Source organism: Mirounga angustirostris, unplaced genomic scaffold (assembly GCF_029215605.1).
Source record: "Mirounga angustirostris isolate CCGP_5_RB_7025 unplaced genomic scaffold, mMirAng1.0.hap1 SCAF_7, whole genome shotgun sequence".
Classification (NCBI taxonomy): Eukaryota; Metazoa; Chordata; class Mammalia; order Carnivora; family Phocidae; genus Mirounga; species Mirounga angustirostris.
The window spans coordinates 126,302,653-126,330,371 of NW_026991715.1; the positions used below are offsets into that span (position 1 = coordinate 126,302,653).

Genomic DNA, 27,719 nt, shown 5'->3' on the forward strand with positions numbered 1-27,719 from the left:
ACCTGATAACTCCATGCAGTGTGTGATCCTGGATGACTCCTGCACCAGCGAATTCATATCACAACAGAGGATATTAATCGGACAATTGGAGGGATTGAAATAAGGTTTGTAGATGAAGTAATGTGATTAGATTAATATTCAATGGTGCCTTCCCAATACAAATTATTTTTTTCATTGGGAAGATAGAATGCTTGAACAGATGATAATGGTGAATGTGTATGCATGTAATCACATGGCCTCAAGGACTACATAGGCCAAACTGAGAGAGAACTTGAAGGGAAATAATGGAATAATATTGAGAGAGTTTAAAAATCTTTCTAATGAATAATTTGAAACATAAGAATAGAACTTTTTGGTGCCCAACACCCAGTCCTAGTTGTGATGCCCATTCAGAATAATAGACTGACCTTTAGAGGTTCAGTGCTTCAGGTCAAGACCTGGCCCTCCAGCGGGGCTTAACACTTAGGGGACACTAACACTTATCACCAGTAAATTACTTTCCAAAGAAACTCTCTGAGCAATAAATGTAGGTAATTTTCCGTTGGGAATCAGTTTCTGAGATCTTGAGATTGGAACACTAGCAGAGATTTTAAGCAGGTACGTGGGGAAATGGGTAATGGGGATGGCAGTATGCATTCAACAGAGCAGTTAGGAGTGGGAAATTTTGGAAAAAAATCCCTAAAATAGAGACGGGTCTGAGTCACTTGGAAGTGGAACTATCTTGGAAGCGACTTCCTAAGGTCCCGAAATTCCTGGTTCAGAGTATCTTCTCTGCGGAGAGTGTGGTGATTACAGCACAGAGAGGGGTTAAGGACAGCTCGCTAACCCCTCCTTCCCGCTGCCCCAGGTTAGGGAGGGTGAGAACAGAGTAGCCAGTGGTGGAAGCACCCTGGGAGGAGGAGCAAAGGGCGAGTAGCGACTGCAGAGCTGACCGGCAGGATCCACCTCTTAACCTCTTCCCAATCCTCCCGCCAGCGCATTTCCTCGGCTGCCAGCGCTGCACGTGTCCCAGGGCGCACAGGGCGCTGTGCGGGGCTCGGGGCTCAGGGCTGGGCTCCACACTGGTACGGGAGTGAACATGGCCAGACAGCGGGCACAGCTGCTAGCCGGCTTCCTTCTGCCGGGGTTCCTGCTCTCAGAAGCCGCCAAAATTCTGACTGTATCCTCACTGGGTGAGTGCTCGGCAGGAGAATCAGAGACAGCTGCATCCCAGGCACCTCAGCCCGGGCTCAGGCAGACAGCCTTGGGTCAGAGGGTCATTCCATGTGGTTTTCCAAACAGGGCTTGGGTCCCAGGCTATGGAGAAGAGGGTGTAGGTCAGGAGAAAAAACATTTCCTCTTTTTATCTGCTCTGGAGGGGCTTCCCATTGTGCATAGCTGGGGCCAGAATTTAGATCCAGTGCTGACCTGGAGATCTCGAGCCTCCTACTCCAGGGAAGGCAGGGACTTTCAGAGGTACAGCCTAAAAGTTATGGGGTGTGCAGTAGTTGCCAGTAGAAAGTGGAAGGTGAGGTCAACTTCAGGCCCCTGGAGGCCAAGGACGGGGGCTCCTGTAGGCAGCAGCACAAACTGGGAATGTCATTAATAGGACACCTGGAGAACTGACGGGGCCGAGGAGGGGGCCCCAGGACAATCAAGTTCTTGGGAATCCCCTCTCTCTTTCGCCCTTGCTGCTGGAGGGTTTTGAAGGACAGTGAAGCAGTTAATTCTGCGTGAAGTCGGGTTTATTTCCTTTACTCTTCCCCAAAGGGAACAGAAGGCACAGGAACATTTTCAGGCTAAGGAGGCATCATAGGATGGAGTTTCCCCAAGAAGTTTCTGGATCTATTGTGAAAGGATAGGGGGCTCCCAGGATCACTTTTAGATCCCTCTGAATCTGGGGATCCTAGAGCTGGAAAAACCACAGAGTTCATCTAATTGGGCAATAAGTGTAGGCGTCCCCCTTTTATTTCCTGATAGGTAACCTGAGGGTGAGGGAAAGGAGGGGCCTTTTGCAAGAGCACATCAGACCTCCCTGATGGACACACTCTGGACTTTACTCACTGTTTCTTACCTCAAACCTGTCCTTAAAAGTTAAAGTTAAAAGTTAAAAATTAAAAGTTGTTTAATTTCCCCAAATTCTACTCTTTACCATGGGGATTCCTAAAAATCAGTACTTAAAAAGCCTTGATTTCTATTTTAAATCTACTTTTTAATGATAGTTAGAAGTAACAGTAGAAAAAAAAAAAGCTTTCTCACCTCTTGAAAGCACATGTCCTCCAGACTCTGAGAGGGAGCAGGTGTGGCTAGAAGCCCTATCTCTGGCCCAGAATGCACTGGGCTCACCAAAACCCTCAGGAATGGCTGCCTCTGCAGGATGGCTTCTCCCCTGTTCCATTTCTTCCACGGGCTGAATGTGAGCCAGAGCAGACAGTCTGAGCGAGTAGGGGTTTGTGTTTTCCATAATCCGTGATATCTCAGTCAGCATAAGTATAGATATAAAAAACTTGAGTAATTTCCACAGATACACACCATTACTATAGTTCTACATCCCTCTCTGCTGACCCAATCATTGTGAGATCTTCATCTTCCAAATAACCCCCACTTCCCAATGTGGGTAAATTCTATTCCTTAACCCAACAATTCAAGAAAAATGCTCTGTGATATCACATGGTTTTAGACACTGGTGTGATAGAACCTGTACCTCCCCAGATGATCAAGCTTCTGTTTCCTTAGGATCCCAGGATTTTCCTAGGATGGGTGATGTCCAGTCTCTCTTGCATAAAGGATCCTGCAGTTCCACTCCTAGGGCCCACAGTTATCCAGAATGCCTTAATTTGGTATTCAGCAAGATGCAGACCCCAAATGAAGATCCTCCTGCCAAATATATTTGAATCTGAAGGATTTTGGCTCTGAAAAATGGCTCTAATCCCCTTCTGTTTCCGTGGCTCTTTCTTGGACTGATATTCATGTTCCCATGTTTCTGGCTTCCACATTAACATAAATTCCAGAGACGAGGATTCCAGAAATATCTCTGATTGATTTTCCCATAGAAACCCTTTATTCTCACATACATAGCACTGTGCCAAAATTTCCACTGAATAGTTACTTCTTTAGGACACAGTATCTTCATAAAGCCTGCCTAAATTGCAGCATGTACTGAGGATCAGGAACTCCTTCAGGCCTAAGCATAGAGAAGCTCATTGTGCTGGCACAGAGACCTTGAATTGCAAAAGGGAATCTTTTATGTAAGATTGCTACATGTCAAGATTTGGTCAGAAGGAATGTGGGTATCTGGTCTGGGGCTTATCCAAAAGAAACTCATTTTCTTCTACTGCCATCAACTCTCTGCTGCCTTACCCTAGATTTCCAAATCCCCAATATCAATTTCAGACTCTCTGTTCTCACCTTTACAAAAATGAAATTTTGTATTGTTTCTAGGTGGAAGCCATTATCTACTGGTGGACCGGGTTTCTCAGATTCTTCAAGATCATGGCCATAATGTCACCATACTTCTTTATGGAGGAGATTATGTAATCCCAAGTATGTTTTTTTATAATTATTATATTTCTCTATCCCAGGAAAAGATAGACAATATCTTTTGTATAGCACTGCTTAACACAAAATCTTTTTTAATCTAGTCATATTGAAAAGATGGAAAAAAAATGTGTGTATGTGTTTTAAGTTTTGGTATGTATTTTCATTTCCATTTGTCTTTAAGTATTTTATGATTTCCCTTGTGATTTCTTTTGATACATTGCTTATATAAAAGTTGTTTAATTTCTATTATTTACGAATTTTCTGGTTTTCCTTCTGTTGATTTCTAACTTAAACCTGTTGTGATCAGAAAAAATATGTTGTACGGTATCTATCTTTTAAAATCTATTGAGACTTACTTGTGGCTTAACACATGGTCTCTGCTGGAAAATGTCCCATGTACCCTTGAGAAGAATCTGTTTGCTGTTGTTACTGGGTAGAGTGTTTTGTATGTCTGTTACATCTAGTGGATTAATGTGTTTAAGTCTTCTATTTCCTTGCTGATCTTCTTTCTGGTTATTTTACCCATTATTTAGAATGGAGCATGAAATCTCCAATGATTATTATAGAACTATTTCTCCTTCAATTCTGTCAGTTTTTACTTTAGACATTTTGATGGTATCTTATTAGTTGCATATATGTTTATAATTGTTATATCATCTTGCTGTATTGAACCTTTTATTAATATGTACTGTTTTTCTTTGTCTCTTATAATCTTTTTTGATTTAAAATCTGTTGTGTTTGATATTTGCTTATCTGCTTCTGCTTTCTTTTGGTTATTACTTTCATGGAATATCTTTTTCCATCATTTCCCTTTCAGTCTATCTGTGTCATTGGATCTAAAGTGAGTCTCTTGTAGACAGAATATAGTTGGATTATGCTTTTCTTTGTGTGTTTGTGGCCTTTTTATTTTTTTAATACATTTCATTTTGGAATAATTTTAGGTTCACAGAAAAGTTGTAAAGATAGTATGGGAAGTTCCCATACACCCCACACCTTCTTGCCCCCATTGTTAATCCCATTTTATTTTTAATTTTTTTAATTATTATTCTTTATTGAAGTATAGTGACACACAGTGTTACATTAGTTTCAGGTGTACAACATAGTGATTTCACAACTGTGTATGTTATGCTGTGCTCACAAGTGTAGCCACGATCTGTCACCATACAGAGATATTACAATTGGATCATGTGTTTTTATCCATTCTGATAGTCTCTGTATTTTGATGGGAGAGTTTAATCCATGTACATTTAATGTAATTACTGATAAGGAGAGACTTACTTCTGTCCTTTTGCTATTTGTTTGCTATATGCTTTATAGCTTCTTTGTCCCTCACTTTCTGTATCACTGTTTCTTTTGTGTTTAGTTGATTCCTTACAAAACACTAAATTATTTTCTCATTCTCTTTTGTATATATTCCACAGCTATTTTATGTGTGTGGTTACAATGGGGATTTCATTTAACCTTCTAAATCTATGACACTCAGATTTTAATTTATACCAGCTTAATAACATTCAAACATGCTGCTCCTATATGCCTTCAACCCCCACCTTTTTGGTTAGTTGATGTCACAGAATTACATTTTTATACATTGTGTGCCCCCAAATATAATCTATCATTAATTTAAATATATTAGTATCTTAAATTATGTAGAAAATTTGAATGAAGTTACTTACAAATAAAGTACAAATAATGGTAGTAGTTTTTAAACTAATAATTTTTTTAATGTACTAGTCACTTAAATCATGTAGAAAACAAAAAGGTAGTTATAAGCCATTGTTACAATAACAGTAGCTTTTATAATTGCCCATTCATTTACCTTTTATTTCTTCATACACCTTTGAGTTACTCTCTGGTGTTCTTTCATTTTTCCCTGGAGAACTTCCTTGAGTATTTCTCCCAGGGCAGGTCTAGTGATAACAAACTCCCTTAGTTTTGTTTTATCTTGGATTGTCTCAATTCTCCTTGACTTTTGATAGGCAGTTTTGCTGGATATAAGATTTTTTTGTTGATTGTTCTTTTCTTTTAGCATTTTTTTTAAAAAGATGTTATTTATTTATTTGAGAGAGAGAGAGGGAGAGTGTGAGTGGGGGGAGGAGCAGAGGGAGAGGAGGTGGTAGAGAATCTCAGACTCCCCACTGTGCATGGAGCCCGACACAGGTCTCCATCTCACAACCCTGAGATCATGACCTTAGCTGAAACTAAGAGTTGAATGATTAATCCACTGAGCCACCCAGGTGCCCCTTCTTTTAGCATTTTGAATATTGGGCCACTGCCTTCTGGACTCCGATTTATTTATTTATTTTTTGGCCTCAAAAGTTTCTGATTAGAAATCTATTGATAATCTCATTGACAAACACTTGTATGTGATGAGTCAGTTTTCTCTTGCTGCTTTTAATATTCTCTATTTATCTTTCTAAATTTTGATTATAATGTGTCCTGATGTGAATATCTGAGTTCATTTTCCTTGGAGTTGAGCTTCCTGGATGCTTATACTCCTATCTTTCATCCATTTGGGAGGTCTTCAGCCATTATTACTTAACATGTTCTCTCTATCCCTTTCTTTCTCTCTTTTCCTTGTGAGCATCCACAATGCATATGTTGGTCCCTTAGGCTGTGTTCTTTTCTTCAATCTTTTAACTTTCTGTTCTTCACACTTGATCATTTCCATTGTCTTATCTTTAAGTTCATGGATTATTTCTTCCATTTGCTCAAACCTGCGTTTGAATCCCTCCAGTGAAATTTTCATTTCATTTATTGCATTTTTCAGTTCTAGATTTTGTTTCTGGTTTCTTTTTAGATTTTCTATGCCTTTATTGACATTTCTATTTTGCATACACTTTTTCCTTGACCTTCTCCACATCTTCCTTTAGTTCTCTGAGGACCTTTAAGGCAGTTATTTTAAAGTCATCGTCTAGTATGTCTGCCATCAGGTCTTTCTCAGGGACAGTTTCTGTTGATTTATTTTTTTTTCCCTCTGAATAAGCCTGAGTTTTCTGTTTCTTGGTGTGTCTTGTAATTTTTGTTGAAAACTGTCCATTTGAATCTGACAATGTGCTATATCTGGAGGTGAGACGCCTCCTTTCTCTAGGGTTTGCAGATTTTTGTTATTAATTTTGTTCATTTTTTTACAATTGTTCTAGGCTGCCTTTGTGGTAAGGATCAATGTGAGGTATAAACTTCAGTATTCTTAAGTCTTTTCTGAGCCTTTCCTGGGCATGAAAGGACATTTTCTAATTTTCCTGGTATATGTAGTTGTTTTACAATGTTCCAGTCTTTAATGTTTCCCTCCCAAAAGGAGAAAATGAGAAAAATGAGGGGAAAAGGGGGACATCAGTCTTTTTAGACCCCTTGAAATCCATTCAGCCAGAGGGATATGCTTGCAACAATAAGTGTGATGCAAAAATGTTGCTGCTGACTTCTTTGTCTGTACGTCTGTGCTCAGAAGCAGCAATCAGCAATCAGAGCTCAGATATTTGATATTTGAAGAAGGTCATTTTTGCCCACTCAGGCTCTTGAAACCTGTGTACAAGCTGCTATATGAACACATTTATACAGCTTTCTTCTTAGACACTGAGGGGTGGGGGATGGGTAGTTGCTACTGTGAAAAGAGCTGAGATTGACTGAAATTATCTGCAATTTACAGTTAAAGACTTCCCTTGGTAGTTGTAAACCATCAATTGACTGCAGAGTTCCCAAACAGTTATTTCAGACAAATTCTGTCAATGGAATTGTTGTCTAGGTCAGGGGACAGATTCTGGTACTCCACCATCGTAGCAGAAACTCCCCCACTGCCTTTTGACCTATTATTTCTTTTCAGAATTTTATATATATTGATATAGTTGAATATATATGTGAATATATACACACACACATATATGTATATATAATACAATTTTCATGTAAATACATTTCATACATATAAAAATTTTTCACCAGTTCCTCTTTTGAAAGTAGATCCAAGAAAGCTCCTTATACTCTCATGCTGGAAGTGGAACTGTAATAGGTGTTTGACAGTGTTAGGGGTGGAAAGACCTTCAGCTGACAAGTAATTCTGCCCAAGAATTCAATTGAGGTGCCATGGCTTGTGCTTTGTGTAGGGCAGCAACACATCCCTCTTGTGAGCTCCTGGGTGAACGTTTGTGTCCTGAGTGCATGTGCTGGACAAATCTCTGCAAAAGGAGATTGTCCTCAATGCAATGTCATACATGTGCTTCTGGAGAAAGTTGAATGTGGTTAAGATCTTGCCAGCAAAGCTTGTGAGCAAGGCTATTGAGACAGTCCATGAGAAACCAGTTACAAATGGTTTGTATCCTGCCAAGAGGAAGGTGAAGAGACACTGCAGCTGAGAGCTTATTGAAATAGGAAATGAACAGAACATATTCCCAAATCTATGCTTGCAGAGTATCTATTAGTACTTAGATATAGTCAGCAATTTCAGTAACATTGGAAATGGTAGCCCTAATATGATGACATTGGCAGTCAAGTTATAGCAGTCCATTGAGAGGCACCATTCATTCAGGTTTAAGAATAGTCTAAATTAGGCTATTAAATGGAGAACCAGTGGGATAATCACTCCTTTGTTAATAGATTCTTTTTAATGGGATTTAATCCTTTAGGGCACTCTATTAAAATATATTTGATTGTATTAACAGTTTAAATTTATGTGGCAGATCCAATGAATCCTTTTTTGTCATGCTGTTAGTACTAAAACCTTAATTTTATTTTATGACTTGTTACATAAGAGCAACCATTGCTACTATGAAATAACTTAACCAATGGCTCTTATGACTATGAGACATTTAATCCCAGTAGTTAAGACAGGGCATGCACAATTGTCCTCTATCTAATATTTTGTTACTCTTAAGAGTACAAATGTACTTCGACAAATTTGGTGAGCGTTTATGATATATCTGTTACTTCCCCCCAGTATTGACCAAGATGATTAAGGTTTGTTTTTGGTGCATCCCATCCGATGTTTAAAGTAATTTAGAACCTCTGATGTAAAGTCACAAAAGCCAGTCTGTGTCATTTCTCTGTAATAATTTCTTTTTTTAAGTAATGTTAGATTCTACATATGTTAAAACTGAGAACTCTGTTTTAATTTCTTTCCTGACTCTTCCATCCTGCAATTTCCCATTTTTTTGCCATTCCTTTGGTTGTCATTAAATATATTTTGGGGGCAGGTGTCCCTTCTAACCTGCTCATATTTACGTTTCTTCCTTAGAATGTCCCAATTAGTATCATCAAGGCTAGGGGCCTCCCTAGTGGTGATTTTGAAAGACCTGAGATTGAGTTTGAATGAACTCTTTGAATTAACTCCATGGGGGTGTCATCAATGTTTTTCCTCATTACTGTGTTAATCAAGTTTTCTTTTAGCTACAGAGCTATAATCAGCAGCAGTAGCAAAGGCATTTTCTGGGGTTCTAGTGTGCCTTCTACTTTTACAGGTATGAATATCATCATATGATATAGTGACTATTCTTCCACCATTCTGTGGGCTTGTAAACTGGTATCAGTCTTACCCAGAGCACTGTTTATAATGGGGGCAGTCCTTGAGACACACAGCCATTGGTCACAGGGTTCTACCTAGGCTAGTGTCAATCACGGCTCATGCTGGGATCCAGAGCACAATCCAAGCTGACACAGAAAATAGGTTTGTGTGAGACACGTGACCAGGGCCACTGAAAGGCTAAACCCATACTTCTGTCTCTAAATGCCAATTATGGAAGCTTCTGAGTAGAGTGGAGGTGAGGATTCCCCTACTTGGGTCTGGCTTGCTTGGCTTGAAACTCTTGCTCACAAAAAGGATGGCATGTTGAGGCTTTCTTCTGTGTTTGCCAAGATACGTCACAGAAGGTTAAGGGGGAGATGGAGCTTGCTAAGCTGTCATCAGTCCAACCTCAAAAATGGTGTCAGACTCTATTACACCTGAGTTATTGGGGAAATGCCAGGATGTGAAGTAGGGCTGCAGAGGACTACTATTTTTAACTTAGCTTTTGGCATATTTTTGGCAGAATGAAAAACCTTTGCATGTATCTCTTTTAAGTAACAAAAATGAAGTTTTTTTTCCCTAAGAGACAAAGGACTGGGGAACTGGGGTAAAATGAGATCTCTATTTAAATGCAAAGTGTACTGTTTACTATATGTGCAACCTTGACAAATTACCTGACACTCCATTTATCTTTGTTTTCTCACCCGTAAAATGAAGAATCTCTATGCCTTTACCTGAAGGCTTTAAATTGAATAAAAATAACTGAATTATCATAAGGTTCTCAGTAAAATTATCAGATCCTATGATTGAAGAAATGAAAAAGCAAGCAAAAAAACCCCTCTAAAAGCAAACATTCAAATATATATAAAATTATTGGAATAAAAAAAAACTATGGTATCATCATGCTAATATTAATCTGGGTTGTATGACATAATTACATATTTTTATTGGTGTTTTAAATTTTCTTTTATTTAGAAAAGAAGGAAAATACATACCAAGTTATCACTTGGCTTCTATCTGAGGAACATGAAAAACAATTAAAGAACTATTTTGATTTCTTTATGACAGAAGTTTTGCATGGCAGGTAATTTCTTTTATTCTCTGAATGAAAGACTTACCATTTTAGTGACACAAATAAATGGTTGGATGCATGGATACTTGGAATGAATTTTAGAAAAGTGGATGAGTAGATGGATGGGGAGATCAATGATGGGCGGCAGTGGATGGATGGAGTGGATGAGTTTTTGTCATTACCTGGGATGTATTGAAAGATCTTCATCTTTTTTTTTTTTAAGATTTTATTTATTTATTTGACAGAGAGAGAGAGGCACAAGCAGGGGGAATGGCAGGCAGAGGGAAAGGGAGAAGTAGGCTCCCCACAGAGCAGGGGGAGCTCGATGTGGGACTTGATCCCAGGACCCTTGGATCATGACCTGAGCCGAAGGCAGTCATTTAACCAACTGAGCCACCCAGGTGCCCTCAAAGATCTTCAGCTTTGACATAAGAGAGAGAAGACATATTCATGCCTTGCTTGGTTAATTATACAGGCCTAACCCACCTCCCTTTTTTCCTTAAAAATTTTATTCAGTCATCAAGGTGGCCTTAAAATCTGGCTTTTTACATAAAGCCTTTCTCCTTACCTAAACTGGACGACAAAATTCTCTTGTCTATGAGATCTTACCTAAAATACTCATTTTAAACTTTGTCTATATCATCTTGTGATTGTTATTCAATTTTTTAAAGTATATGTCTTGTCTCTTTTCCCTCACTATTTCTTTGAAGATTGGTTGTACACACATGTTAAATCTGGTGCAATATACTGAGAACAGTACCTTCCTGTACTGTGTTCAATTTATTAACTTAATTTCAAATATTATTAATGCTCTACTTTTGAGGAATTTGTACTTCTTATCTTGATTTTATCCACAATATGTAGCAGTCATTCATTATGTAAAATCATTTAAAAATATAATAGAGGATCACTTCAGCTAGTCATCTGTTGTCACTTAACATCAATTCTAAAGCACTCATGGGCATCTGCATATTGCTAAGGAGCTCTCACCTGTGGGTCTTTTTTAAGTGGGCTGATATGGTGTAGTGTTGTATAGGTTACAGGTTGGCTGGGCCATTGATTCTCTCAGTCCTTCATTCAAGTAGGAGGCCCATGGGTCTCCAAAACACCTGCACCTATAACCTCTGGTCCAGAGCATTCTCATCTATTGCCCATATGTTGTGCAAAAAGGATCATTTTCTTTGCAGGCACTGATGGGAAAATATTAAAGGAGAATAGTGCCATAGACAGTGTCTTAATTAGGTATCAATAAAATGTTAGCATTACTTCTTTAAATACTCTAGGAAGCATGAAATGGAAAGGTTAATAATAAGCTTCAAGCAGACTTGTATTTTTCTTTTAAATTTTTACCTCATAGGCTAGAAAGATGTACATCTCGTGTTCAGCTTAGAATTTGGGTTCTAATTTTTAACCACCAAAAAGTTCCTTGTATGAGGCAATTTGTCAAATGTAGACTGTACAAAATTTAAAGAACAAAACATGTCTATATTATCAATATTGGTGGACTCTGCTACTGAGTTACTTCCCCAGGTAGGTTGAGAAAGAAAAGTCACTCATAAAAAGTCAGTATACAGAAAAAAGTTAATAGAATGTGTCAAGTAGACAAGGAACAATGAGGTCTGCTACAGTGAGAGATGGCTCCCAAAGTGGAAGGCTCTTGAGTTGGCATGGATCATGGGTGGATACGATTGGCTGGTGAAAGGGGAGGGGAGGAAGTGAGAACATTTTAGGAAGCAGAAATATCCAGGGCAGAATGACCAGAGCAGAGTTATTCTTTGGACACTGGTAAAATAGGTGGGCTGATGCTAGATATGGTCTTACTTACCTGCAATATTTTTTTGTAGCCTATAATTCCTTTATGTACTGTGAAATTAACACCTCCAGTGAATGTTTGCCCTTACATTTTTTTTTTTCTTTCAGAGGAGCATTTGACAACTTTGTAAAGTTAATGGAACAATTGGGGATTCAGTGCAGTGATTTGCTAAGAAGTGATATCATGGATTCTTTAAAAAATGAGAATTTTGACTTGGTATTTGTTGAAGCATTTGACTTCTGTTCTTTCCTGGTTGCTGAGAAGCTTGGGAAGCCATTTGTGTCAATTCTTCCCACTCCCTTTGGCAGTGTGGACCTTGGACAACCTAACCCTGTGTCTTATGTTCCAGTATTCAATTCCTTGCTAACCGACCACATGGACTTCTGGGGCAGAGTGAAGAATTTTCTGATGCTCTTTGATTTCTCCATGAAGCAATGGCGAATCCAGTCTACATTTGACAGCACCATTAAGGAACATTTCCCAGAAGGTTCTAGGCCAGTTTTGTCTCATCTTCTAAAGAAAGCAGAGCTGTGGTTTGTTAACTCTGACTTTGCCCTTGAATTTGCTCGGCCCCTGCTTCCCAACACTGTGTATGTTGGAGGCTTAATGTCCAGACCTGTTAAACCAGTATCACAGGTAAGTAAAACTTTAGCTCTCAATATGGACTCCATGCAGAGCTCTTTAGTGCAGACAGAACCTGTGGCTTCCCTGGCAGAGGGAACTGGGATTAAAGTAGGGTGAGACAAACAAAACACCTAGAATATACATTTTTATTTTATTTTATTTTTAATTTGCTATTCTATTTTTTCTATTCTATTTAAAATTTTAATTGTTTTCATAAAAACACTTAATATGAGATCTGCCCTCTTAACAAGTTTTTGAAAGTACAATATGAATTATTGACTGTAGGTACCATGTTGTGCCTCAGATCTCTATATCTTACTCATCTCACTTAACTTTAGAACTCTTCCTCTCCATGGAATAGTGACTATCTGTTATCCCTTTCCCCCAACCCCTGGAAACCAACTCCCACTTTTGATTCTATGACCTTGATTATTTTAGATGCTTCATATAAGTGAAATCCTGCAATACTTGCTTTTCTGTGATTGGCTTATGTCATTTAGCATAATGTCCTCAGGGTTCATTCATGTTTTCACATACTGCAAAATTTCCTTTTTAAAGGCTAAATAGTATTGCATTATGTAGTATATATATGTACAATATATATATACACACCATGTATATATTGTATATATACGTACCATACATATATATACACAGTATATATAGTATATACACAATATAATATTTATACAATATATTCAATATATACAATATATATACAACATATATATACACGCCATATATATATACACAATAAATATATATTCAATATACAATAAATACAATATGTGTACTATATATAATACTATATACTATATATAGTATATATATACTGTATATATACACACATACATATACAATACATATATATACACACACACAATGCAATACTATTTAGCTTTTAAAAAGAAGGAAATTTTGCAATATGTGAAAAAATGAATGAGCCCTGAGGACATTATATATATTGTGTGTGTATATATATGTGTGTGTGTGTGTGTGTGTGTGTGTGGTGTATATATATATGTGTGTGTGTGCATATATATTGTATATGGTGTGTGTATATATATCTCAATGAATATTGGTACATATCAATATACAATATATACAATATATAATACATATATACATATATATACAATATATATACACACAGCATATATATATATATACACACACACACACAATATGGTGGGTTTATATATATTGTATATATATGGTGTGTATATATATATTGTATATGGTGGGTATATATATATTGTATATGGTGTGTGTATATATATCTTAGTAAATATGTGTGTGTGTATATCTTAATAAATATTGATATATATATCAATATACAATATATAATATACATATACATATATATACAATATATATAAACACACCATATATATATACACACACACACACACAAAATGATAGGTGTATATATATTGTATATATATGATGTGTATATATATACTGTATATGGTGTATGTATATATATATCAATATATAGTGTGTATCTATATCTATATATCTATATATATACATACACACACCATATTTTCTTTAACCTTTCATCTTTTGATGGACATTTAGGTTTTTTCAACATCGTAGCTATTTTGAATAGTGCGTCAGTGGACATGGGAATACAGATATCTCTCTGAGATTCTGATTTTCATTCTCATGTGTATATACACAGAAATGGGATTGCTGGATCATATGCCCATTCTATGTTTTTTGGCCAGGGAGGGGTGGGGGCATCTATATGGCTGCAGCATTTTGCATTCCCAACAACAGTATGTAAGGACTGTAATTGCTCCATATCCTCAACATTTGTCTTCTATTTTTTGATAATAACCATACTGACAGGTGTGAAGTGATATCTCATTGTGGTTTTGATTTGCATTTCCCTGATGACTAGTGTTGCTGAGCATTTTTTCATATTTTTGCCATTTGTATGTTGTCTTTGGATAAATGTCTATTCAAGTTCTTAGCCTATTTTTTAATGGAGTTATAAGATTTTTTTTTTTCTATTGAGTTGTAGGCCTTTTCAATACATTTTAGAGACTAATCTCCTATCAGGAATATGGTTTGCCTATATTTTCCATTTGTAAATTGTCTCTTTACTCTGTTGACTGTTTCTTTTGCTGTGCAGAAACTTTTTAGTTTAATATAATCCCACTTGTGTTTGTTTGTTTTTTGAATTTATTTTGTTCCTGTTGCCTGTGCATTGGGTGTTTTATCATTGAAATCATTGCCAAGATCAATACCAAGGTTTTTGCCCTGTTTTCTTCTATGAGCTTCACAGTTTCAGGTCTAATATTTAAATCTTTAATCCATTTTGAGTTTTTGCATGGTGTAAGGTGAGGATCCAATTTTATTCTTGTTCATGTGGATATCCACATGCTTGGGGTAGGGATTCTGGTGAGAGGGTGTTTTCATAACTATCTCCCGGCTTTGGTGAGACTGGTTACACATTTGGCTGGGGTGAAGTACCCTTTCATTTAGTCTCTGGATTTCTTACAAGGGGAATTTGACCATGAAACATTGCCGAATTGGTGTGTTTTTAGGGGGAAGGAGTGTCCAGAGTTTCCTGCTCTGCCATCTTGCTGATCCCAGGGCCCACTTTTAAGGAAGCCCTTCCTGTAAGGGTCATGGAAGTACTGTTAGGTCCTACATGATCCTGTTACTGAAAACCTCCTTGAGGAACAGCCCTAAGCTCTTCCTATGCCTTACCTGAGTCCTAGCCTTGCTGGTAAAAATGCTTCACTATGTTGATATTTTCATTTTCATTTTTAATGATCACATGTACAATAATTATGAAGTGAGAGGCTACCACATGAAAGGATTTTAAGGAGATTGGTTATCCATGATGAAATATAAAAAAAGAGAGACATAGTGTAATGACCAGGACTGGGTGCGACTGATAGCAAGACCTGCAGGCATCATCTCCGATGGCTCCTTCCTGTAGAGCTCCCATTCCTAACTCAGTCTAGATTTTCTGATTTGATTGGTCTGGGATTAGGTCTAGGTACTGTAAGTTTTAAATGCTACTCAGGTGGTCTGAATGCAGAGCCTGAACTCAGAACCACTGCTCTAGAAGTTATCAAAATGAAGTAGAGCTGAGATCAGTGGCTGCCTGTTGCCAGTAGGTACTGGGTTGCTATTGTATGGAAGTTATCTTAGATATTGTATATCATTGCCACCTTGAGGGAACTGTGATGGTCTCCAGTTTTATAAATGAGAGGACAGATGTTCAGGTGACGTACGTAATATTTCCAGTACCATTCAGCTCAGAGTAGCAAAAGCCTAGATCTGGCCTGGGCTTTCTGGGCACCAAAGTCTCTACCCTTCCCCTACTGACCTTGCATTGAGTAAACAGAAAGAGCTGGGGAATGATTCATGGGCAAAATGGACTTTGGTTCATGGTAGCATTTTTAAAGAAATGGAATTGAGGAGGAAGACACAGCAGGTTGAGAGAACAGGAGGTCCAATGTGTGGAGGTGTAAGTGAGGTGGCCATGAAGCTGGGTTCCCTCAGTGACACTGGCCAGACTAGAGTAGTGGAAGATTCAGTTGCAGAAATAAAACTAGGCCAAAACATAGGTTTTACCCGATGGGATGGTGGATCAGGTCTTGGAACTGAGACAGGAGTCCTTAAGGAGGAGTATAATGGAAGTTAGGGTGTGTAATCTGTGAGACAACAAATGCTTGTACAATTTTTCTTCTCTCCTTTCCCAATTTTTTTTTTTTGTGTGACCAAATATACATAGTATAAAACTTACCACTTTAACCATACTGAAGGGTACAGTTCAGGGGCATTAAGAACTTCCACACTGTTGTGCAACCATTACCACATCCATCTCCTGAACATTTTCCTCTTTCCAAACTGAAACTTCATACTCACTCAACAGTGACTCCTCATTTCATCTCTGCCTCCAGATCCTGGCAACAATTATTCTCCTTTTGTCTGTATGAATTGACCATTCTAGGTACCTTATATACGTGGAATCATACCATATTTATTCTTCTGTGATGGCTTATTTCACTTTGCATAATGTCTTCAAGATTCAACCATGTTGTAGCATGTGTCTGAATTTCTTTCCTTTTTAGGTTGAGTAATATTTCATTGTATGTGTATACCACATTTGTTTATCTATTCATCTGTCCATAGATACTTGGATTACTTCTAATTTTGGCTATTGTGAATCATGCTGCTATATTCATGAACAGTAGTGTACAAATATTTGTTCGAGTCCCTGCTTTTAATTCTTCTGGGGATATACTGAGAAATGGAATTTCTGGGTCATATGATAATCGTATATTTAATTTTTTGAGGAACTGCCATACAGTCTCTCACAGTGGTTGTCCCAATTTACATCTCCACCAACAAAGCATAAGAGTTCCAACTTCCCCATATCTTCACAAACACTTGTCATTTTCTGTTTTTGTGGGTTTTAAAAAATTTTATTAGCCATCCTAATGGGTGGGAAGTGGTGTCTTATTGTGGCTAGATTAGAATTTCCCGATTAGTGATGTTTACCATTTCATAAGCTTATTGGACATTTATATATCTTCTTTAGAGGACTATCTGTTTAAATCTTTGCCCATTTTTGAATCATATTTGTTTTTTGGGTAGAGTAGTTCTTTATACAATCTGGCTATCAATCCCTTATCAGATATATGACTTGCAAGTATTTCTCCCATTTCCTGGTTTGCCCTTTTCACTATGTTGATAGTGTCCTCTGAGTCACAGTTTTTCTTTTTGATGAAATCCAATTTAACTGCTTTTTATTTTATTGCCTATGCTGTTGGTGTTTTATCTAAGAAATCACTGCGAAATATAATGACATGAAGATTTCTCTCTCTATTTTCTTCTAAGAGTTTTATCCTATTAGCTCATTTCTTTAGATATTCAGTCTATTGTAAGTTGATTTAGTATATGGCATAATGTAATGGTTCAATTTCAGTCTTTTGCATGTGGATATCCAGTTTTCCAATGCCATTTGCTGAAAAGACTGTCTTTTACCTAATGAATGGCCTGACACCTTTGTCAAAAGTTATTTGACCAAATGTACCTGGGGATATTTCTGGACTTTCTATTTTATTTTATTGATCTGTATATCTGTCTTTTTGTCATAGCACACTATTTTGATTATTATAGCTTTGTAGTAACTTTTGACATCATGAAATGTGAGACCTGCAATCCTGTTCTTTTTTTCCACACTGCTTTGGGTACTTAGGTTTTTTGCAATTCCATATCAAATTTAGGATTGGTTTTTATTTCTGCCAAAAGAAAATGTTGTTCACTATTGATAGAGAGGGCATGGTATCTGTGGATCACCTTGGGAAGTACTGACTTCTTTAAAGTATTATGTCTTCTAATCCATGAAGCCTGGATTTCTTTTTCCATTTATTTGTGCCTTTTTAAATTTCTTTCAGCAATGTCTTAGAGTTTTCAATGTAAAATCTTTCACCTCCTTAGTTAAGTTTATTCCTAAGTATATTTTTATTCTTTTGATTCTATTGTAAATGAAATTGTTTTTCTAATCTCCTTGAAATGTTCGTTATTAATGTATAGTAACGCAATTGATATTTTGAGCTGATTTTGTTTCTTGCTATTTTTCTAAATTTGTTCATTAGTTCTGACAGGTTTTTGGTGTGTGAGGAACCTTAGGGTTGTCTACATATAATATCTTGTCATGTGTCATATGTTCTTGAAGCAATCCTTCTGCTATTTTCCCTTTCTCCTCTCCTGTGACCTCCGTAATGCATATATTAATCCACATGATGGGGTCCTACGAGTCCCTTACACTCTATTCACTTTTTTTGTCCTTTCTCCTTTTTGTTCCTTAGACTTGATATTTTAGATGACCTGTCTTCAAGTGTACTAAGTCTTTCTCCTGTCTGTTTGGGCCTGCCTTGAATTACTCTAGTGAATTTTTCAATTCAGTTATTGTATTTTTTTGTTTTGATTTTGTTTGCTCTTTTTGAAAAATAATTTCTGTTTGTTCATATATTGTCTTCCAGATTTACTTTAGATCTTTGTCCGTATTTTTCTTTAGCTCTTTGCGCATATATTTAGTCAATTTTAAAGGCTTTGTTTAGTAAATCCAACTTCTGTTTCTTTAAAGAGAGTTTCTGGAGATTTATTTTGTCCCTTTATAAGACACGTTTTGGCTTTTTATTCTTTTTTTTTTTGGTATGCCTTGTGATCTTTATTTATTTATTTATTTGAGAGAGAGAATGAGAGAGAGCGCATGAGAGGAGGGAGGGTCAGAGGGAGAAGCAGACCCCCCGCTGAGCAAGGAGCCCAACATGGGACTCGATCCCAGGACTCCAGGATCATGACCCGAGTCGAAGGCAGTCGCTCAACCAACTGAGCCACCCAGGTGCCCTGCCTTGTGATCTTTTGTAGAGAGTTTTGGGCATTTGTAAAAAACAGTCACCTCTACTTGTATTTGCAGGCTGCCGTAGAACACCTTCACTTATTAGTGGGGAATGTTTTAATACTTTGGATCAGCCAGAGAAGGCAACTTAATACCTAAGTCTTCTTAGGTATTTTCTGAACATTTTTCCTGTCTGGACCTTTGTGTAAGCTTTTATTCACCTAATTCTTCTTGTACACTTGGCTGATTTTAATGTCTTAAATTCCCAAAGAGTCTTACCCAGATTCTGCTCCAGGCCTTAGGTGTTCTGTTGTATTTTATTCCCATAATTTCTTGCCCCCAAGATTCTAAGTTCTGTAATGTCCCTGAAGGTTTTACATGGCATGGTGCCCTCTTGCAAGACTCCCACCAGCCTGATATCTTAACTATATTGCCATTTCCAGGCAGAGCTTCAAGTCTAGTGAGGCCTAAACTTGTCACTTGGGAGGCTACAGAGTGGCTACAATCTTGCAAATTATTTCAGTTCTGCTCCTGCTGCTGAAGTCAGGGCCAGCACTGCTACCTCAGGATCATGGCATGCCACCCCAGGAAGATTGTGGGGCAAGAAAGAGTAAAAATGGCATGGAAATTCTCACCATTCTGAGTGTGTTTATTTGATTGGTTTCTGTATATCAGTGACCATTTTTCCAAGTCTGTAAAATTATTTGAGTCAGTCTTTTGCTTTTTTTCTCCTGTTATTTTTTCTCTGAGGGACTGGAAGTATGTAGCTTCTTGACATCATGCTCTGCCCTTGCCAATATTAGATTATAGATTTACACTGACCTTATAAATGTCAAATGAGAAGAAAGCTGATTCTAGTGGTCCTTTGGGATGGTAATTCTTACAGTGTTATGCTGGATGGAGTTAAGTAGGGCCAGAATGGCACAGTGAGGTAAGGGGCGGGCAGCTGGGGACAGCCAACAAATGTAGAGAAAAGAAGAAACAAATGTTTTGCAGAATTGACAAAAACTAATTTTTAGGGTATTAGATCATGAAATTCTTTAAGAATCATCTGGGGGTGGCTACATACTAACTAATATCAGACAAAATAGACTGATGTCAAAACTTTTATAGGAGATAAAGGATACAAAATCAATCAGCATAATATATAACACATTAATAGAATCAAGGTGATAAAAAAGCACATCATACCAAGAGATGCAGAAAAGACACTTGGCAAAACTAACATCCTTTCATGATAAAAACACTCACAAAACTAGGAGTAGAAAGGTACTTTTCGAACATGCTAAAGAATATCTATGGAATACTCACAGCTAACATCATACTTTTTATGATAGACTGAAATCGTGCTGCCTAAGGTCAGTAGTCTAAGATGCCCACATCACTGCTATTCAAATATGCCCTAGGCAAAGCAAGTAGGCAAGAAAAAGAAATAAAAGTCATCCAAATTGGAATGATCAATGTAGAAATTTTTTGATTTTCGTATGACATAATCCTATATATAGAAAATCTCAAAGAATTCATACACCTTACATTAGATCTAATGAATGAATCCAGCAAAGTTGCAGGGAAAACTATCAATATGCAAATATGAGTTGTATTTCCATACACTGACTATAAATAACCTGAAAATGAAATTAAATAAATTATTCTATTTACAACAGCATCCAATTAAACTGAGGAGGTGAAAGACATGGACACTGCAAATTTGCTGAAAGAAATTAAGGAAGACCTAAATAAATGGAAAGACCTCTCCATTCCATGGATTGTGATACTTAATATTGTTAAGAGAGCAATACTACTCAAATCGATTTACAGAGTTTATCTGATCCTTATCAACATTTGAATGGCCTTATTATTATTATTATTATTTTTTGCAGAAATGGAAAATCTTCAAATTCACATGGAAATGTAAGAGACCCTGAATAACCAAAACATTATGAAAAAGAACAGAGTTGGATGACTCATCCAACTGTAACCAATTCATTATTTATTTATTTATTTATTTATTTATTTATTTATTTATTTGAGAGAGAGAGAAACAGCATGAGAGGGGATAGGGTCAGAGGGAGAAGCAGGCTCCCTGCTGAGCCGGGAGCCCGATGTGGGACTCGATCCCAGGACTCCGGGATCGTGACCTGAGCTGAAGGCAGTCGCTTAACCAACTGAGCCACCCAGGCGCCCAACCAATTCATTTTTGACAAGGGTGCCAAGAGCAATCAATAGAAAGAATAGTCTCTTCAGCAAATGGTACTGGGACCACTGGATATTCATTCACATGAAAGAGAATGCAGTTTGAACCTTCCTCACACCACATACCAAAATTAACTTAAAATGGATCAATGGCCTAAATAAAGAGCTAAAAGACAAAAAATTCTTAGAAGAAAAGAAAGGGCTAAATTGCATGGAGTTGGATTTGGCAATGAATTTGTAGATGTGACACCAAAAGCATGAGTAACAGAGGAAAAACATAGATAAATAGGACTTTATCAGGATTGAAAACTTCTCTATATTGAAGGACACATATATAGAAAATGAAAGAACAATTTATCAGGTACAAGGCAAATATGTCCCTTCCTTCTGCTTTTCAGCATCGTATTGGAGGTCCTAGTAAATTAATAAGACAAAAAAAGGTATAAAAGGAATGTAGATTAGGAGGGAAGAGATAAAACTTTTTTTGTTCAGATGACATGATGCTCCATTTCAAGACTCTGAAAAAGTCAAGAAATAGATTCCTGGAACTAATAGTCAATTATAGCAATATCAAAAGGTTACAAGTTCAATATAAAAAATCCATCCTTTCTCTTATATATCAGCAATGAATAGGAGGAATGTGAAATTTAAAACACTATACCATTTACATTAGCACCACCAAATATGAAATCTTGGGAATAAATCTGACAAAATACGTATAAAATTTATTTGAGGAAAACTACAAGTCACTGATGGAAGAAATCAAAGAACTAAATAAGCGGAGAGAAAGTCCATGTTTGTGGATAGGAAGACTCAATATTGCTAGATATTCATTATCTCCAATTCAATCTATAGATTCAATGCAATCCCATTGAAAATCACAGCAAGTTATTTTGTGGATACTCATAAAATGATGCTCAAATTTGCACAGAGAGGTAAAAACCATGAAGAACCACCACAGAATTGAAGATTAAGAACTGAAGGTGAAGTTGGAGGTCTTACATTAGTCAACACCATGACGTACTATATGGCTAAAGCAATCAAGACAGTATGGTATAAGCGAAAGAATAGACAAATAGATCAATGTAATAGAATAGAGAGTACACAAAGGCCCACATTAATTTAGTCAAATGATCTTTGACAAGGCATTAAGAAATGCCATGAAAAAAAGATAGCCTTTCCAACAAATGGACATAGATCTTACCTCTTCACAAAAATTAACTCAATGTGGATCACAGAACTAAATGTAAAATGCAAAAATATGAAACTCCTATGAGGGGTCATAGGAGAAAATAGATGAACTAGTGTTTGGTGAATAGTTTTTAGAGGTAAACCTAAGACATGTTCTATGATAGAGTTGAAGAGTGGGCAAATTGAACTTAAAGATTTCTGTTCTGGGACAGAACTGTCAAAGGAATGAAAGGAGGAGCCACAGACCAAGAATAAATATTTGCATAGACATATCTGATAAAGACTATTTTTCAAAATATACACTTATGCACACAAGTACAAAACCATATATACAAAAGATACAAAGAACTCTTAAATCTCAATAATAACAATAAAAAACCCAATCAGTCAAAAATTTTAAATGGGCCAAAAACCTTACCATACCCCTCAACAAAGAAGATAGACAGATGACTAATAAGCATATGAAAGAGACACACCACAGAGATATTTCCCCAGCATCTACCTCAGCCTCCAGAAGGCATGCTGCCTCCTACTGGACCAGGACAGCAACTGGCACTCTCTCAGGCACTAGCACCTCTGGTCTGGCATTGGAACCCTCCTAAATGACCATATCTCCCCACACCTAGAATGAGGGATGAGGATGGCCATGTTTTCAATGAAGAAAGAGATTCCCACCACCTCAACTTTCCTCTTCTATAAAAGATGGTTATATACACAAGTCCTGTTGGTGCTACAGTGTGCTTTGAGTGCCTCAAAGGCAATGTGGGTTATTGTGGTAGTGACTGGACACCTACAGCTGTCTTCACATTCATCTGTGATTATTGAAAGTGTTTATATGGTAGGATGTGTCCTGAGGTCTCAGAGAAATGACTCCAAGGACACTAGACACAATGGATATGAGCATAGTGCAGAGGGCACTGAGCTCTCCAGGGGCTATGAGAAACTTTTCAAGACAGTGAGCTCTAGGCACTGACAGAAGGGTGTATTCAGTAAATAGCTGACTTTTATTTCATGGCTGTCTAGGCTTTGATGAACAGCTTTGTTCACCTGCTTTCCTTTCTTACTTCTCTCCAGGAATTTGAGAATTTTATTGCCAAGTTTGGAGACTCTGGTTTTGTCCTTGTGTCCCTGGGCTCCCTGGTGGGCATCTGTCAGTCCCAGGAAGTTGTCAGGGAGATGAACAGTGCCTTTGCTCATCTGTCTCAAGGGGTGATATGGAAGTGTAATCCTTCTCATTGGCCCAAAGACGTCAAATTGGCAGCAAATGTGAAAATTGTGGACTGGCTTCCTCAGAATGACCTCTTGGGTAAGGACTGTTCAGATCTACTTCTCTCTTTCCATTTATGTATCTTTAGGTTTCCACTGGGCAACACCACCAGCATGAGAAAGGGCAGCTGGTAGCTAAAGGTAATCTTTAGAGGACAGGAATGGAGCAACCAGCTGGAGTTCTTGGGAAATCAGGCTATGCTTCCCAAATGGCTAAAATTGCCATGTTTTCTTCCTTTCTATTGCAGTCCTGATACCTGCAGCCAGAAATGATGTTGTTGTCAGGTTGTTTTGACCTTACCATATTTGGCACAGACCAAGGTAGCCCAGACACAATCAAAGATGGCTTGTAGACTCTGAGAACACATCCCGGGTGTCTTGTGGCCACTGCTGTTCCTGGCCTCCCGAGTATCTGTGAGGCCATGTGCCGTTAGAGACACACACTCCCACGCACTTTAGTACATTCTCCTACCCTGCAAACGATGGACTCATGCTTTGTCAACATTGATGCTGATGGTGTTTGAAGGGTGAGCCAAAATATCTGAATGTCTAGCTGAGTAACCTCTTGGGTGGTTTTTTAGTCCATCAGATTCTCTGGTTACGTAGGGCTTTTTATACCCCAATATGGTTTTTTTTGTCCTATGCCACTTTTTGGAGCCCCCTTAGTGCCTTAACCACTAAATACATCAGAGGTTCATCCCCAGATTATGGCTCACAAACATATTGGGAACTTAAGATGGAGGGTTCTGCACATTTATTCACAAGGCATGGTATAGGGAAAAGGATTCCGATTTTCAAAGAAAAACAAATAGATTCTGATGCACATCTCTGTTGAGAGACAGTGTTTGAGATGAACTCTTCATTATCAACACTTGTTTTAGTTTACTCTAAATAAGAGTGGGATGAACACACAGAAACTGGAAATACTGAGTTGGGTGGTCCATCATTGCCTACTTTAGAGGATTTCTTATGAAGTTGAGGTGATAGCACATACAGTGTAAGTTTGATGAATGACACATGAGATGTGATGTCAGTGAAAGTGTTAAGACTTCAGATAAGAGGGAAGTGAATGGGCAGTGAAGGAGAGAGTGTGAGACCTGGAAAGCTAGAGACAGAGATAGAAAGAGACAAAGATAGAAAATCAGAGGAGAAACTAGGAGAGAGTAATAGAGAACAGAGAAGAGAAATAAAGAGAGAGACAGGGTGGAAAGACAAGGATGGGTGGATGGAGAGATGGATGGATAGATGGGAGGAGAAATATGCCTTAGCACTGTGTTCTCCAGCTTTCTCTAGGTTCTGAGTCTTAGATGGATTGATTTAGAGGAGTTTCTGTACAGAGACAAGGCCAGAATTTCATATCTTGAAATATTCACCCTTGAGTATGTCCAAAGCGAAATCAGTAAATCCATTTTCTCCAATATACGTTGAAATGCCTTAGTATTTTCTTCCACCCTGATGCTTTCCTTGGTATTCTGAAAATTTTACCCTGAAATATTCTGCTGTGTTCCTGATCTGCAACAGCTCACCCACGCATCCGTCTCTTTGTCACCCATGGTGGATTGAATAGCATAATGGAGGCCATCCAACATGGTGTGCCCATGGTGGGGATTCCTGTCCTTGGAGACCAACCTGACAACCTGGTCCGAGTAGAAGCCAAAAAGTTTGGTGTCTCTATCCAGTTAAAGCATATCAAGGCAGAGACATTGGCTCTGAAGATGAAGCAAGTCATAGAAGACAAGAGGTATGGAGCTCTCTGGGCTTGTGGTCATTTAGGCTAAATGAAGATATCAAATACAAAGGGCGCCATGTGGCACTTTTTTGCAATAAAAGTAGAAACTTCCAGGACACAAAATAATATGTGTGTGATGCTAACAGCTGACCTGTTTCCTCTGAGAACAAGACTGGGCAATTTAGGTTGATGCTGACAACAATTTTCTACCTTAAGGACTGTGAAGACTCCAACCTACTTACACAGGGTCTGTGAGAGGTCTTATATTTTGGAGTGCTTAGTAGAGTTACACTGAGGCAGGAGGTTTCCTTTCTGTCCCCCAATATGCCACACTGTTTCCTGCCTCAGGCCCTTTGTCAGTGCTGTTCCTTAGAACATCCTTCCCTTCTCTTCATAGGGTTAGCTCCTTCATGACAGTTGGACTCATCTCCAGTGTCCTCTCCTCAGAGGGGCAGGTGGTCTTTGTCTGACAGTCCTAAATGTGCTCCTCTCTCCCACCCTCTTCAATCATAATTCATTTTTCCTTCTTAACACTTCTCAGGATCGGTAACTAACCCAGTTTTTTTCTGTCTTAATTTATTGTGTGTCCCTCACACTAGAAAATAGAGAGTAAGCTCCTCTGGATGGCCAAGTGTGTCTCTTGTTTCCCCTGTGTTCCCAGGGCCTAGCACAGGGTCTGCCAGAAAGTAAGTTAGGATGAATTTCTGTTAAGTGAGTCAATAAAAGTTTCTTAGGTAAATTCCCTTCCAGCACAAGGATGTGGTAACCATGATGGACCGAATATCTTATTAGGGTCTCAAGGACATTTATCCTGAATCAGATGTATGGTGCATCACATATATACCTATATACTTTTTCCTTTATTGTACCATAAGTGTTCTTGGTTAGAGACTTGTCCTTACAGCTTAGTCACTTTTTTTATAGCTTAGCTCTTTTAGCACAAAGCATGAATCTTTGCATGGGAAGACCAGTTAGAACTTTTCAGTGGGACCCAGCTAGACTGTGACAAGGCCAGGCCAACAACTTTTTCTTGAAACTGAGTCTTTTGTGCATATGGATGAAAGTGTGTGTGTGTGCGTGTGTGTGTGATACGAGGTCTCTAAGACTTCTGAGAGCACATGAGTAACACCCTGCCTCTGTCTCTGCCAACAGGTACAAGTCAGCAGCAGTGGCCGCCAGCATCATCAGGCGCTCCCACCCCCTGACCCCTGCTCAGAGGCTGGTGGGCTGGATCGACCACATCCTCCAGACAGGGGGCGCGGCACACCTCAAGCCCCACGGCCTGCAGCAGCCATGGCATGAGCAGTACCTGCTGGACGTCTTCTTGTTCCTGCTGCTGGTCACCCTGGGCACCCTGTGGCTCTGTGGGAAGCTGCTGGGCGTGGTGGCCAGGTGGCTGTGTGGGGCCAGGAAGCTGAAGAAGGCCTGATGGAGGTGCAGCCTTGACAGGTGTTTGGGGAGCCACTGGTTGTAGAAGGCTTTCTCTTAGCACAGAACACCCCTGGTGTCTTCCCCGTATTGGCACTTGATTGGCACACAAATTGTGTTTCACTATTTTCTGCTTGTGTTTAAAAATTCTTGTGAGGCACTCTTGGATTTCTTGTGATAAAATTTTCCATTTTAACCACTAAGTGTAGAATCAATGGCATTAAGCACATTGACATTATCATGTGAACCTCACTACCACCCATTCCAAGACTGTTTTCATCTTCCCACACTAAAAGGCAATGTTGGTCAAACAGTAATTCCCCACATCCCTGCCCCTATCACCCGCCTCACCAGCTCCTGGCTACCCCAGTTTTACTTTCTGTGTCTACGAATTTGATCTTGGCTTCTTGCCCCTCATCAGTGGACTCCTCACTCAGACTCAAAACTTCAGCAGACAGCCCCCACCTTCCTCCCCACTCCCTGTCCCTAGACACAGAGCCCTGCTTATTTCATCCTGGGTTCCTAGACACTTCTCAGTCTCTCTGCCTTTTCTCCATCCTCACATTTCATGATATGACAAGATATTGGCCAGTTCTTCCATATTGGGCCTTCCTCTTGCATCTCCTTTTCATCTGACCTCCAAGTTCAAGAAGCCTAGCCTCCATCATGCAGCTAGGCTGGGATGGTCTTCCCAGGACTCAAGTTGTGATCTCTCTGCTGAGTTCTGTCCTTCAAAGAGCACTTCCTTTGCAAGGCAGGCCTAGAGCCTGCCTTTGGGCCACAGCTGATGCTGTGGTTTTCACTTTTCACCATTCCCTTCTCAGGATTCCCACTCTTAAAATGTAGTCATGGAGACTCAAATGCAGAATGTGGACATCTGCAGGAGGCTCTGGGGCCTCAAGTCTCATGGCTATGGCAGTTCACAGGACTTTGTTGATTTAGGAAACACACATCTGCCCCCCAAATATGACAGAGAATATCTCTCTATGTGGTATATCTTTAGGAATTACATTCAGTTCC

General features: G+C 38.5%; 1 protein-coding gene across 2 annotated transcripts; it reads left to right on the plus strand.

Annotated features, from left to right (window-relative positions):
• The first annotated feature begins 942 nt into the window (after positions 1-942).
• Positions 943-27,453, plus strand: LOC123853321 (UDP-glucuronosyltransferase 3A2-like). 2 transcript variants are annotated; one of them, XM_064595607.1, is made up of 8 exons: positions 1,079-1,172; positions 3,421-3,526; positions 5,216-5,217; positions 9,986-10,094; positions 12,003-12,531; positions 23,351-23,582; positions 25,064-25,283; positions 26,424-27,453. In XM_064595607.1, the coding sequence occupies exons 1-8, from the start codon at positions 1,079-1,081 to the stop codon at positions 26,698-26,700; spliced, it is 1,569 nt and encodes a 522-aa protein (XP_064451677.1). In that variant the 3' UTR covers positions 26,701-27,453. The 2 variants fall into 2 exon arrangements, with proteins under 2 accessions (XP_064451678.1, XP_064451677.1); XM_064595608.1 differs by lacking the exon at positions 5,216-5,217 and having other exon boundaries at positions 943-1,172; positions 3,421-3,522.
• Positions 27,454-27,719: the final 266 nt, after the last annotated feature.